The sequence below is a fragment of the Chionomys nivalis genome, chromosome 12 (assembly GCF_950005125.1).
Source record: "Chionomys nivalis chromosome 12, mChiNiv1.1, whole genome shotgun sequence".
In the NCBI taxonomy this organism is placed as follows: Eukaryota; Metazoa; Chordata; class Mammalia; order Rodentia; family Cricetidae; genus Chionomys; species Chionomys nivalis.
The window spans coordinates 41228133-41243166 of NC_080097.1; the positions used below are offsets into that span (position 1 = coordinate 41228133).

General features: G+C 38.8%; 1 protein-coding gene across 1 annotated transcript in view; it reads left to right on the forward strand.

Moving 5' to 3' along the window:
• Positions 1 to 15034, forward strand: part of Fndc3a (fibronectin type III domain containing 3A) — a 136155-nt gene that overhangs the window by 41413 nt on the left and 79708 nt on the right. Inside the window, exon 3 of the mRNA XM_057785943.1 lies at positions 4306 to 4381. Within this exon, the coding sequence (XP_057641926.1) occupies positions 4306 to 4381 (76 nt within the window). The remainder of the gene's footprint in view (positions 1 to 4305; positions 4382 to 15034) is intronic.

Sequence of the window (15034 nt, forward strand, 5' to 3'; positions counted from 1 at the left end):
TAGTAGAGTAGCCAAGGAAGTGCACTACAAAGGCTAGAAATTTATATGTGTGTGTGTGTGCACGCGCGTGCATGTATATATTATATATGTGCATATATAACACATGTATTGCATTTATACATACATATGTGTGTGTATTATGTTTTGCATTCTGGACCAACTTTCTTACTTTCCTGCCTTATTTACTAAAGCTCCTAATGAGTTTCAGATAAAAACTGTAAATTGTATTCTCCTCAGACCTAAAGTCAGGGAAGGATGAAAAGTCATGAGCTCCTTGAACTGGAGAGAAGAAAGCTAAGTTAGACCTTCAAAATTTGTGCCATCCAGAAGCATTACAATTATTTCCCAATAAGTTGGGTTTATAGATTTTTAAAACAAAAATATTAAGATATTCTTAACAGTTAATGGATCATTGAATATTTTGCAATTATGTAGCTACCACTTAAAATAAATAATTTTAGTTATTAGGGTATATAGCTATAAACCTTAAAATTACCTCTTAAATTCAAAACTTTTTTTTTTTTAACAATACAAAGCAAATTACTTAAAAGGACTTTTTAAAAATAAGGCGTGGAACATGCCTGTGATCCCGTCATTTGGGAGGCTGGGTGAAGAGGGTTGGTGTTCGGAGACAGGCGAGGCTATATAGTAAGGCCTTCTTCAAAAACATTTTTTAAAGAACTTGTTTCTGTTCCAAGATTTCTCCTTTAGAGAATTTAAAATATTTGTATTTGTACTCTGTGTCAGTTATTAACTCTTTTAGGACTTAAAGTTAGCCATCCCTTGTCTTGTATGGTGTAAATCTAACATGGTTTTCGGATTGCCACCTGCCACCTGGCTGGTAATGAATTACATTGATAATAGGAAGACTGTTTCCCTGGCATTCGGACAGAGGAAGATACCAGTGTCCTCGCCCTGCAGAGAGTGACTTCAGTCTCTGCAGATGATGTGAGTGAGGCTGGACATGGCTTTAAGGTTACTTTCCTTCCATGTGATAGACTGGGAAAGTGTGAAGTGTTCATGTATCTCATTCTTGTTTTACACTGAACGGACTTAGACTGACAGGATTATGTGAAATGAACACAGTAAGAAAAATTACTGCTTGGATAGAAATGAATATTTTCATAATTATACCTGGTGCTGGTTAGGGGCAGTTGATAGTAGATGTATTCAAGTGTTATTAATAAATTAATATACTTTATAGATATTGAATAAAGTTTATATAGATAAAGCACAGTTAGCTCTGTATTTTTATTCATTACTTCAGATTCCAAGATGGCACCCATCCAACACTTCACTATAAAATGCATTATGGCTTATTTCATTTAAGTATCTGATTAAAAAGAGTTTTTACATGGAATGTAAAAATTGGAATTTTCTATCCAAGAAAACTATTGGATGGTTTTATAAAACAAAAAACAATTATCTTTTGAATAGTACAAATAATCCTGTCAGTGTATAGTAAGAAGCAGTCTTATTAGGTTAGCAGCTCTCCCAGGTTGCTTAGCTCCTGTCCTCCACAGCTGTGTGCTCTCTCCAGTTCACTGAGCTGTAGTATTGGTACCTCTTCCTTTTATGTTTTCTTTACCACTCAGCATCATCTTTTTCTGTTATTCTGCCTTTTTATTTTGTTACCTTTTCCTTTTAATCTGTGATCTTCATGTCTCTTGCAAGCTATAATTGGTGTCTTTATTGTATTAAGGAAGTTAAAGAGCATTATACCTTAGAAATGTTTTTTGAATTAATGTATATGAAGTATACATACATATGGTGTATGTATTTTTCCCATTAATTTATATATATGGCCAGATTTACAGCCTTATCAGTCTGACCTTTTTTTGTTCCATTTAATGGAATATTTTTATTTACTGTGAAAGATTACAAAATATTTATTAAGATGCTGTATTATTTATAAATATGCTGAAAACAGTTTTTAGGACATATTTTGTCTGAATTTTTTCAATGATAGAAAATGACCAGGAAAAGTAGCTGGAGTTTCACTTGCATCTTTTCCTGCCCCCATTTACCACATCATGCTCTTATTTATAATGAGAGAGTAGAAAATTTTATTCTGTTTGTGAAAAATCCATATAGAATGGCATGCGAGCAAGATAATTTGAAGATAGATAAATACTGTATTTTAGGACTAGTCAAAAATCTTTTGATTATTTACTAGGAACTGACTCACAATGTTTTAACAGTTCTTTGTGCAGTGAACAAAAGGGTGAACCGTGAATACTAGACGGTATGCAGAATTCATTCCTTTCTCATTTACTAACTCATTAACTGTGAGGTTCTGTTCTAGAAAATGAGTAGGCTTGGTGTGTAGGTGGGGATGGCTTAGTATGTAGACAGGAATCCTGTCTAGTGTAGCTCTCGTTTGATCTTAAGTGTTAGCAAAAGTGAAAATGATTCTCAATCACACATACATCTATGTACTAACTTATTTTAGCTATATACTTTCAAATTATTTAAAATCATATCTGATTGGTCTTACTGACTGAAATAACTTGAATCCTGTCACTTACTTTATTAGTCATACCATCAAGACAGTGTTTTTGACTCTTTTGCTTACTGCTCAAACCCTATTGTCTAGTGGAATTATAATGCAACTCATGTAAAAAGTTTAATAGTCACCTTAAAAAATTCAGACAGGCAAAATTAATTGTAATATTTTTACACGGTATGTCCTGAGTACTTTGTCAATGTGAAATAAACATAAAGGCTGCATATAGATGCATTATATTATATTATTATTAAATCATATTATGCCATATATTATAACATCTTATTATATATAAGTATATATAAATACATCATATATATACATATATATCTGGCTAGTGGCTCTTGTAACTAGACCGCACAACCAAAGAGAAATTACATATAGAAACAATAGGATATATGATAAAGGAAAAAGACAACACTGGCAATAGAAAAATAATTTTTTTTTTGTTTGTTTTTGAGATAGGTTTTCTCTGTAGCTTTGGAGCCTGTCCTGGAACTAGCTCTTGTAGACCAGGCTGGCCTCGAACTAACAGAGATCCACCTGCCTCTGCATCCCAGTTGCTGGGATTAAAGGTGTGTGCCACCACTGCCTGGCATGGAAAATAATTTTGGTAAAGTAAAAGGAGAAAACAAGGTCAGAACATGTTTACAACATAATATAGTAAGATATATATTCTTAATATGTAATTTATACAGATTACATTTATACAAATTTCTAGGAACACTTGAAAGCCCAGAAAATAATGGTAATGTGACATAATCAGGCATTTTACTATAAAACATAGGCATGAAATTAAAGACGGTAAGTTTTTAGTGAGGGCATGTTATTCTGTGTAGATTGTTTGTCCATCATGAACACAAGCCCTCCTTTGATTCTGTCACTGAAAAACATGCAAATTAAGATCTGTCAAGGCATCAAAGATTATAGAACGATGATTTGTAGAATGCTCAGAAAGCAATGAAGGGTGTTTTTACAGACTGTGAGAGGGGCTGTGACATAGTAAAGCCCTTTAAAGGCAATGGGGTTTCAGGCAGCAGAATTTGTTTTCTAGTCTCTGTCATAAGGAAACCAAGCTAACTAGAGAGAAGAGACCACATACATGAAGTGTTCACTTCTCTGTTGTCTACAATAATGGGAAAATTGAGGACTCCTGGAACTCCCCATCTAAGGGAGAGCTAAATAGTTGGTGACATAGTGAGGTAGTCACTTGATTGACTATTTGAGTAGTATAACATGGAGTTCTTTTAGAATCTTATACTGTCTTATGTAGAATTTAGGAGATAAATCAGTCTTGTGCAGATAACAAAATAAGAATTTTATCATAATTATTGTAAACTTCATTTTTCCAGTTTTCTGTTTTATCAAGATTCAAGTATCATAAAATTAGTATATATCTTACTTATGAATGGTGGAATTAGATTCACATTTTCATATATAACTTAAGATTTCATCCTAATTCCAGTGTGCTCTACTCATGATTCATCCATTTATCAAAGCCTAAGTACTGTGCTGTGCTGAGTATCACACACCATGTGTGATCCACAAACTGTGAGGCTGGCTCTGTCTTTGTGACTGAGTGGAAGTTTTTACTTCTTAGTAAATTTGCAATTAACTTCTTTTTCTTGTTTCTTCCTTTCTGACCTGATTATGCCCTCTTGAAATGTAAAACAAACATAATGTCTGATCTCGAGTTTTCTAAGTTTAAATAGCTCACACCTGCTCTCTTACTAGCTACTTATGTTTATTGACCGATTTGCTCTTTCATAGTTTTAGTTGATTCTTTTCCATTGTTTAAGGTTATCCTGGTCCAAGTGAACCCAGGGGAAGCGTTTACAATAAGAAGAGAAGATGGACAGTTTCAGTGCATCACAGGTAAGAGGAGGGATTTGCTACATTTGTAACAGAGAAACAAGTCCATGGTTTCTCTGTCTGGTAGGTACCAGCCCATACATTGTGGTTTCCCCTTTTTCACTATCCCAGAGTCCAAGTCCTCGATCAGAAAACATAAGTGAACCTAGCCAGGTTCTTTAGTCTTCAGAAGATCAGTTCTGCTTTCTATTCTTGGTTTTATTTCTCCTCCAGTGTTGGTTCCCTCAGATCTCCCCCCCCCCCCAGAGACAAGGTTTCTTTGTGTACCCCTGGCTGTCCTGGAACTCGCCCTGCAGGCCAGGCTGGCCTTGAACTCACAGAGATCTGCCTGCCTCTGCCTCCCTAGTGCCGAGGTTAAAGACGTGCACTACGGCTGGCTGGCAACACAGTATTGCCCTTGTTAACTACTCAAACCTGCCTTGTCCTACCAGCAGGAGGTTTGTTCTAGAAGTTAGCATTTGTCCCCTCGCTCCAGGCTGTTCAAACCCAGCTCCTTCAAATTCAGCTCAGATGTTCTGGCTGGTTTACTGTAGTCTTTCTTTTCTGGACACCCCCTTTGCACTTCTGGACTGGTTATTTCTCAGGTGTCATGAGCCATCCCATGAATTGTAGTGGATTTGGTAAGAGACCCTGTCCTCTACCTGCTAGCTAATTTTTTCTTACTCTCCATGATACATGATTAGAAATCTCCCCAGCCATCACCAGATACCCTATGAGGGACAAAACCACCTCCAGTTGATGAGAATTGTGTTTATATATGAAAATGAGGGCAATAGAAAGGGCACTGGTAAAGGTGATGTCACTAAAATCATAAAAAGGAGACATTTGTACAGAAAGGGTTGGGGTGGGATGCCATATGAAGACTCAAGTCTCATAATCACCAGCCAACGATTGCCACCAAAACTAGAGACAGCAGAGAATCATGGGGCAGATGGCCCCTTTATCCTCCAAGAAGTCAACCATGCCAGCAACCCAGTGTTCACTCAGTCCTCTGTCACTGCGATAGAGTGTCATTATTGTCGTGGCAGGAAGCATGATGGCATGCAGGCAGACATGGTGATGGAGAGGTAGATGAGAGTTCTACATCCAAAGCAGCAGGCAGCAGGAAGAGAGTTAGACACTGGCTCTGGCTTAAGCTTCTGAGACTTCAAAGACCACCTCCAGTAACATACTTCCGCCAACCAGACTTAATAATGCCTCTCCCAATGGGCCTGTGGGGACCACTTTCATCCAGACCACCACATTAACTAGTATGCATATGTATACTTACAACTGGACCTGGCACCTCTAAAGTACTCAGTGAGTGGAGGCAGTGAGTGCTGCAGTGTAAGCGTTAATAGAAGGTAAGCCCCATTTCTGAAACCCTTGATACCAGCTGTTGAGACAGACTTACCAAGTACCTGCATGCAACATTCCTCTCAGTTGTGTTTGAAATTATGTATGTGTATGTTAAATTTGAAAATGCTTATTCCACCTTTTCAACTAAGACCTGAACTTTGGATTTGTATTTTTTACATTTTTTGGTATCTCTTTTGGTTTTTGGACTTCTAACTAATAGTCATGGCTTTAAAGAACCTGTGGAGGTGAGGCACCACATACTTTGGTGAGGGTGAAGGACTTGTGTACACTGTTAGTATCGGCCATAACTGCCACAGGAAAAACATGGTTCTCACTGCCCCTTTCCTTTCCCTCTACTTAGCCTGGCTCGACTGTTGAGTTCTTAAAACTAACTCCGCTTTCTAGAAAAATAGCTAACCCAGTAGGCACAAATAAAACTTGAAAGCTTACATATGTTAGAAATTTTCTAAATCAGTTTAAACAATTGGAGCAACTGTTGAGGTGATGCACAAATAAGAAGTTATACTCTTGAAAGGACCCAGGCAGGAGGATGTATAAACAGTGTGGTGCGTGCGTGCGTGCGTGGGTGCGTGCGTGTGTGTGTGTGTGTGTGTGTGTGTGTGTGTATAGCTTTGCCATCTTTACTGACTTTTCTTCAATAGAATTTTATGTTTTCACTATGACCCACATTGAATACAAAGTCCTGATTACACTTCTTATCTTAATTACTTGCCTTTCAAATTATTGTCCATAAATATTATTCATCAACGAAGCATTTGAATTAATGTGGTGTTGATTCCCCTAATACATTAGCAGATGAAAATAGATTATTTATTATACTTTAAAACACAAGGGCTGCTAATCCCAGTTATAGCCAGACTCTGAATGGTAAACAGCTTATATTTTAGGAGTTAGTTTGTGGCCGTGTCTCTTCTGAACTCATTTCAGTTGACTGTACTGTCTAGCAGAGACACTGTCCTGCAGGTCCAGGAGAGAGAGCTGTGCGACTTCCACATGAGCATTCTGTACAAGGCCACATTTCTGTGCTTTCCTGGAAAACAGTCCTTTCTCTATATAATAGGTAATAAAAATGGAAACTTTATTTTAAAATTATTGGGTAGAGTTTTTTAAATGAGGGAAAAAGAACAAAGAGATCCAGACAGTAAAAGCGCTCTCCTCCTTTTGTATGTTTTCATCTATCCAGAATTGCCAGGCTCCATAAGATCAGCTGTGGAGCGTTTTCCTAATTAGAGATTGATGTGGAAGGACCTAGAATATTGTGGGTGGACCCATTCCTGGGCTGGTGGTCCTGGGTTCTATATAAAAAGTAGTCTGAACAAGCAAACTATTATGAAGAAGCCAGTAAAGAGCACCTTTCCTAGCCCCTGCGTCAGCTCCTGCCCCAGGTTCCTGCTTGTTTTGAGTCCTTGTCCTGACTTCCTTCAGTGATGAACAGTGATTTGGAAGCATAAGCCAAATAAACCCTTTTCCTCCCCAACCTGCTTTTTGGTCATGGTGTGTCATCGAAGCAGTAGAAACAGTAACTAAGACATCAGGTGTACAGGTGAAAGGAATAGTAGTGACCGAAAACTGGTTTGCAGAGATGATCACAGGAAAAAGCTTGATGGGCACGCAGTCTCGCCTCCTCTCCTCTACCACCAGAAGTGCTGCCATTTGGCAAAACCCTTCCCGGAATGGAGCTACAGACAGGAGCTAGAGTAACAACAAGAGAGAAGCAGGCACTAAGTCTCAAGGAAGGAGAATCAGGGCAGTAAAGCTTAGAGAAAAAGGGGATTCCTTGTGGCCTTAGCTATTGTCGTAATAGAAAATCTCTACAAGAGCATGTAAGGAATGATGAAAGTCTAGCATAAATGAGTAAGTGTTTGAATTACTTCTTTAGGAAGTTTATTACCTAACAAGAATTCATAGAAAGAACTTTAGAGATCTAAATCGTCACCACCTTTGATTGAAGGTTCATAATTTGTGAGATAGTTATGGATAGAACTTAATGCAGTACCATTTCTACTACAGCACACATCCATGGGGTGGGGGGAATAACTTGTCACATTTTCCTTGTGAGTTTACTAAATCTCCTGAAGCACTTTGCTAGTTCCTGGGAATTTGGGGAAAATCAAGACACGGTTCTCCTCCTTTAAGGCCATAATGTAATAAAGCTAGGGATGTAGCTTAGTGATCGGGCATTTACCTATAACACCCTGAGCTGGACCCCATCACTAAAACAAAACAGACCAGTTTATTATTTAAGGAAAGAAAAAGAGAACAATTCTATCAGTATAAATAGTGAGGCTGTTTAGTGTATGTGGTGTTACAAGAACACACCACAAAGGTCCTGTAGCAGTAGTGATGAACAGCAAACCTTCCTCCCAGACACGTGAACTGTCTTCGAGAAAACTACCTTTTGGCATTTGACAAGATAGACAAGGAGCCTCAAGGTGTTTTAGAGAGAGGCAGCGGTATCTCACAGCAGTAGAAGAAAAGAGTGACCTGAATTGTTTGAATAACCACGGATCTAGAATTGCTAAAAAGTCGTGTAAAGGGGAGTACAACTGGGGATGGAGCTGCAGTGCTGACGGTTCTTGAAATGACTCATAGAGCTGCTGAGAACTTGAACTTTATTGTTGTGAGGATGTGGAAGAACGCTTGAGGGGAGTTAGTGGTCTAGAAAGGTGGAGATCATCTGCTTGTCCTCCTTGGCCTGCCAGTGCTGGAATTAGAGGTGTGTGCCGCTAGGTGCATTTTACCTTGAGCTTTCTGAGCACTCTGCTTAGTTTCCTGATGTTGCTGTCCTTTTGATCCTGGGGCAGTCAGTCCCCGTGACTACACACTACTCCTGTTAGGTTGTTCTGATGGTTGGCCCTACGTCCACACATGTATTGACAACAATAAAGACTCTTCTCTGCTGAAAACATGTTTGCATTAGTGCAGACACCACTTCTGCAGCCAGAGTTGGGGCTCTGCTCACCATGGCCTACTAGATTATCAACACGTGTAGGAGGGGTGCTCTCTGCATCACGTGGAGATGACTCACATACACAGAGGAACTTGAGAGACAGTGGCAAGAGAGGAAGACTTAACTTCATAAATAGAAACTGCTTATTTTAGCGGGGCTAGAATGAAATGAGTCATCTTATTGAATCTCATTTTCAAAAGAAAAATGAATGAAGTCTTAGAGTTCAAAAATAGAAATGTAAATTCAAGACAGATGACGAGCTATGTAGATTAAATAGTGTCATGTTAACATATTTGAAGAAAGGTATTAACAAATTGGGATTTTCCTGAGAAACTTAAGCCAGAACATACGAACATGACTATAGAGACCCATAAAACCTGAAAAGAGAACAGACTTTGAATGATGTTTTCTGTGCTCTGTGAGAGACCAGCCAGTGTAAGGAGGTAGATTTTGACTTTTAACTCAAGAAAGAATGTTCGGCTATTCTTACTGCATGTAAATGAAGTCATTCGTTACAGTTATACCAGGATCTTCTCTTTTTTGTGTTTGTATTCTGCTTGGATGGTACTATAAAAGCAGCTCTTCTAAGAAAAACTAGTTTGATTAGATGAATTCTGGTGTTTATCATAACTAAAAATTTTTGATTCCAGAATAAAGTGTGTAATTAGACTGAGACCTCTTTAGTTAATTATGGGAATACATACTCTGAATGAGAATCTTAAATTTAACAATACCTATGCAGAGGCATATTTCACAGAGTCCCTGAGCTGGTAAACGGTTATTGCTCACAGAATATTCATCAGCAGACTATGTGCTAAATAACTAATACTCGCCATTCATTAATGAACACTAAGATGTCTGAATCTTACAGGGAGACAAACAATGATGCTGACTTTATCTTGTATGTAAAATCTTGCTTACCGCAAGAGTCCAAGAAATGCTATCTTCCATTTTGCTTAAAAATAGAAATTATCAGCTGGGCGTGGTAGTACATGCCTTTAATCCTAGCACTCAGGAGGATCCTTGTCTACAAAGCAAGTTCCAGGATAGCCAGGGCTGTTACACAGAGAAACTCTGTCTCAAAAACACTAAAAAGAGATGTTATCCCTTCATCTGATTATCTGATTGAGGAAAAAACTGCCATTTTCCTTAGTATTCTGTTGATATATTAAATGAACTGTGAAAACATTTTTTTAAGATTTATTTTTATATGTGTGTATGTGTGTGTATTATATGTATGCAGGTACCTGTGGAGGACAGAAGAGGGTGTAATATGCCCTGGAGTTATTGATTGTTGTGAGTCACCAGATATGGGTGCTGGGAACTGAACTTGGATACTTTGGAGGAGTAGCAAGTGAACCACTGAGCCACCCCTGCAGTCCTTGCAAAACCATCTTTAAGTATAGTACTGCACTCGTTTGCTTTGCTAATAGTTGTATATCAAAGATGGACGTGTTATACTTGGGAATATTTTAGAGCCTTGGCATCTTCGTATGAGTACCAGTTCAGACTGTTTGTGAAAGTGTTCATATAAGTATGGAAATGGTGGACTGTAGATATTACCTGGATGGAGAGTACTTAAAGTTGCCATTTTCTTACAGATCATCTTCCACATGTAGAAAGTGTTGAGGCCAGTGCAGGTTTGTTGAGCAGAATCACCTTTGAATTCTCCAGCTCTGCCTTACTCGGGAGCTGAGAGCCCGCTTACACCCGGGCTGTGGTGCTTTGCTTTTGCAGCAGTGTCTTGCTGTGTAACTCAGGCCTGCATTCCCAGCCATCCTTTGCCTTGTTTTCCTGACTAGGGTACTGAGAAGTACCCAGCAGTTCAGTGGCATTACACCATTCCCAATGACTTGACCAGCAGTTACCCAACAGCACCATTGCTGGAATGACTTCCTGTTCTCCAGTGGAGTTGATCACCTCAAGAAATCAGCATAACTGCTGTTTCTGTGGCCTTTGTTGGCAACCTTTCTATGCCCATTTTTCCTCTCTTCTTTGCTGTTTCTGCAGAAATAAGTAACTCAGGTTAAAGCAATATGTGGTAGATTTTCATTCCCACATGGATAGGCATTAATAACTTTATTAGCCAAAATAAACTCTGGAGTTTTGTTCTTTATGCATTGCTTAGAAACTCTTAACTATCCCGGGAAATACCTTAAGATAGCTATATAGCTATTTCTTAGCCATTGGAAGTCACCCAATTATATTAAAACTTAAGCTGTTTTATTTGCCTTATTGAGGAAAACATCAGTACTATTAAAATGGTTCAGGATATTAGTTTTGAAACTTAGTCTCGTATATGAAATGAGTCAAGCGAATTATTCATTCATAAATGCGGTCCCCCTTTTTTCTACTGAGTGACTGTGACTCACCCAGAGTACATACTAAAATAGTTCTCATTCTCTCCTAAGGCTATTTGAATGTTACTTTTCAAAAGAAATAATTTTGTTTACAACTGAGTTAGGGTAACATTGCAACATTTACGTTTAGAAGCAAAATATAGGCAAGTTGAATTGACTATATTCATCAGTTATTTATAATGAGTAATGTTAATAGCTTATATATTTTTCTGTGTATTCTCCTACCGTACTGGCAAACCTCAGTCATTCTGATATATATTAACATTCAGGTTCAAAGGTACATAGCAGTCAAGTTAAATAAGCCAGACACAAAAGCACACATACCAGATGATTCAACGGATTTGAGTTACTGAGAGTAGTCATATTCATAGAGACATAATATGCAATGGTGTTTGCCAGGGCCTAGGGAAGGGACAATAGGGAGCTGTTATTTAGTGAGCTAAAGACAGGTAGAGGTGGTGATTACATACCAATGTAAATTTATTTAATACTGAAAAATTGCAAATGTTAAAATACAAATTTTATATATGTAAATATGCAACAATTATTAAGTTAATTTAGTTTCTTTTTTCTTACTATTTTTATTTTTAAAACAATCTTATTTTATATACCATCCCAATTCTCTTTCCCTCCTGTCCTCCTGCTCCCCCAACCTTCTCCCAGCCTGATCCCAATCAACTTATCAGAGAGGGCAGGCCTCCCATGGAGAGTCAACAAAGTCTGTCACACCACTTGAGATAGGACCAAGGCCCTCCCCACTGTGTCTAGGCTGAGGAAGTTATCCCTCCATAGGGAATGGTCTCCAAAGAGCCAGTTCATACACTAGGGATAAATATTGGTTCCACTGCTAGTGGCCCCACAAGCTGCCCGAGCCACACAACTGTCACCCACATTCAGAGGGCCTCGTTCGGTCTTATGCAGGTTCCCCAGCTGTCAGTCCAGAGTCAGTGAGCTCCCACCTACTTGGGTCAGCTGTTTCTGTGGATTTTCCCATCATCATTTTGGCCCCTTTGCTCATAATATTGCCCCCCCCCCTCTCAATTGGACTCCAGGAGTTCAGCCCAGTGCTTAGATGTGGATCTCTGCATCTGCTTGCATCAGATACTGGATGTAGGTACTATGATGACAGTTAAGGTAGTCATTAATTTGATTACAGGGGAAGGGCAGTTAAAGTTCCCTTTCCACTATTGCTTAGATTCTTAGCTGGGATCATCCTTGTGGATTCCTGGGAATTTTCCTAGTGTCTGGTTTCTTGCTAACCTCATAACAGCTCCATCTTTCAAGGTATCTCTTTCCTTGCCCTCCCTCTCTGTTCTTTGTAGATAGAAGTTTCGCTCGGGCTTACAGCCATTAAATTCCAAATAAACACACGGAGTCTTATATTAATTATAAGCTGTTTGACTTCTTAGCTCAGGCTTATTATTAACTAGCTCTTACAACTTAAATTAACCATAATTCTTATCTACATTTAGCCACATGACTTGTTACATTTTCTTAGTAAGACATTCTCATCTTGCTTCCTCTATGTTATGGCTAGTGACTGACTCTCTGCCTTTCCTTTTCCCAGAATTCTCCTAGTCTCGTTGCCCCACCTATACTTCCTGCCTGGCTACTCATATTAAACCAATATGGGTGACAGATTATAGTGTACAAGAGCATTATCCCACAGCATTCCTTCATCCAACTTGACCTTCAAGATCCCTCATGTTCTCCTGCCCACTGCTCTCCTTATGTCACTACTCCCCTACCACTCTCCCTCCTCACCCATGCTGTCAATTTACTAAGGAGATCTTGTCTACTTCCCCTTCCCCCGGCGGGGGGGGGGGTATCCTTTTCAAAAAGAAAAAAAATAGAGTAGCAGAGACCAGAAGTAATGTTACAGAATTCAAAGATGGTCCAAGGTCATTGTCCCTTTTTTGTATTTATTGTATAAACAGTATATAATCTTCAAAACTGAATTGGATGAATGATGACTGGGTTATGCTCTGTGTACAGTTGACTTTTAAGAGCTACAGATGAATTTTACCTAATCACTTGAGCATTTGAAGAGGACAAACCTTCTAAGGTAAGGACATCAGAAGCATGACAGGGCTGTACCAAGACCGTAAGTTCATATGCTGGCCTTCAAGATGGAAGTGTGGACCAGAAAAGAACTGGCCATGAGTTTATCTGCTGGCCTTCAAAATGGAAGTCTGGATCAGAAAAAACTTGGAATGAGTCTGAGGAGCTTACTGTGGCCTCAGATGATAACCAGAAGAAAGTGGCTCCCTCGTACTTAACATTCTAAGACCCTGTTCCTCCTCTGTGATTTCCAGATGAGAATACAACCTATCTAACACCTTGGTTGTTGCCTTGTGGGACCTTGGCCAGAGAAACCAGTCACAGGAGGCCAGATTCTGAATTTCACAACTGTGAACTAATTAATGTCTTTAAAAAACATCTGTTTGTGGTCATTGTCACATAACAATAGAAAAAAACCCAAGACAAACAGTGTGAACTTTTATTCCCCTCTCACAAAGATGGCCCAGAGACAGGCAGTAGCAGGTAGAGTCTTTCTGCACTGTGAGCCATAAAGGTGACCTTGTTACGCTACCACCTTAAGAGATTACCCTAGCCTGCATGGTCCAAGATGGCACACTACCTTGTCCACATCCCACACAGAAAGGAAAAGGACAGGAGAAGAGAGAGACTCATAAGACACACACCTCCTTCATTGAGAACCCTCTTTCATTGGCCGTAGTTACCATAACCAAGTCATGTTGGGGTTCAGTGATGAATCAGCAACTAGAGTTTTAAATTTATAGTAATTGGCTTCAGTGCGTTAGAAGAAAGAAGATACTTTAGAAACTAAGTATAATTTTGATAACTTTTAAGAAATATTTCAATAGAAAATCTACCATTGAAGTCAGTGGCTGTGACCCTGTGAGTAGAGAACTGTCTTAGTTTTTTTCTAACAACAGCAGTTTCAGGCAGAGTTTGGCCTAGCCCAGCATGGCAGGGAAGACAAGCAGCGGAGCTTGAGCCACTGGACACATCATGTCTGGAAGCAGGAAACAGAGGACGAGGGGTGAGCATCCCCACACTGTGCTCGGCTTCCCTCCTGCTTTTGTACACTCTGTGATAAGGTATGCTTGGAAAATGCCCTTCTCTTCAGCTGCCAGCTAGGAAGCCTTCTTCTCCAGCAGAAGACATATAGAAAAGGACCTTTAAATTCAACCATGGTAAAGAGAGCATACTCAAAATAATTCAGTCTTCCAAGGGCCCTACATTCTGATTGAATTGTATGAAAGACTGAACTGAATGAATTAGTAAGTCTAGAAACATGGCCTAGAGGTGGCTTTATAAAAATCCATTTAATTTAAATAAATTATTACTAAATATGTGCAGTCACTATCCAAAACTTTGGTGAACAGGATAGAATTCATCCCCATGCCCCTGTGGAGTTTATGATCTTCTAATAAAAAGAAAGTGAAGGAATTGCGTGAAATAGTGGTGCGTTTGAGCTGTGTGGATGCTCTGCTTGGAGCATGTCAGCCAGACCAAGGACTTGAGGATGCTATGGACGTTCTAGAAGACGATCACAGCAGAGTCCTGTCTGCTACCCTTTCCCTCTAAAAGATGGGAGGTTGAGAACTTTTGTTGGAGTCTTGGTATAATTGAAGTTAGAATTATTATAAATTATTAATGTAATTAACTCTTTATGAGCTCTAGGAAAACATTGCTTTTGTTGAACACAGATGCATAGAAAATAATTTTGGCATCTTTGCTTCTAAAATTGCAGGTTCTCTTAATTTCTACATAATTGGATAATTTTGGCAAATTTGATTGTGATCGTATAAATTACAAGCTATCTCATGTAACTTTAAATACCATCTGGTTCATCATTTTTCTGAATAAGTGTAGGACCTTAATTTCAAAAGAAAAAGTTTAAACATGTGAATAGTCCATTTAGAGTGTACAGAAAACTAGTTACTAGTGACATCTAAA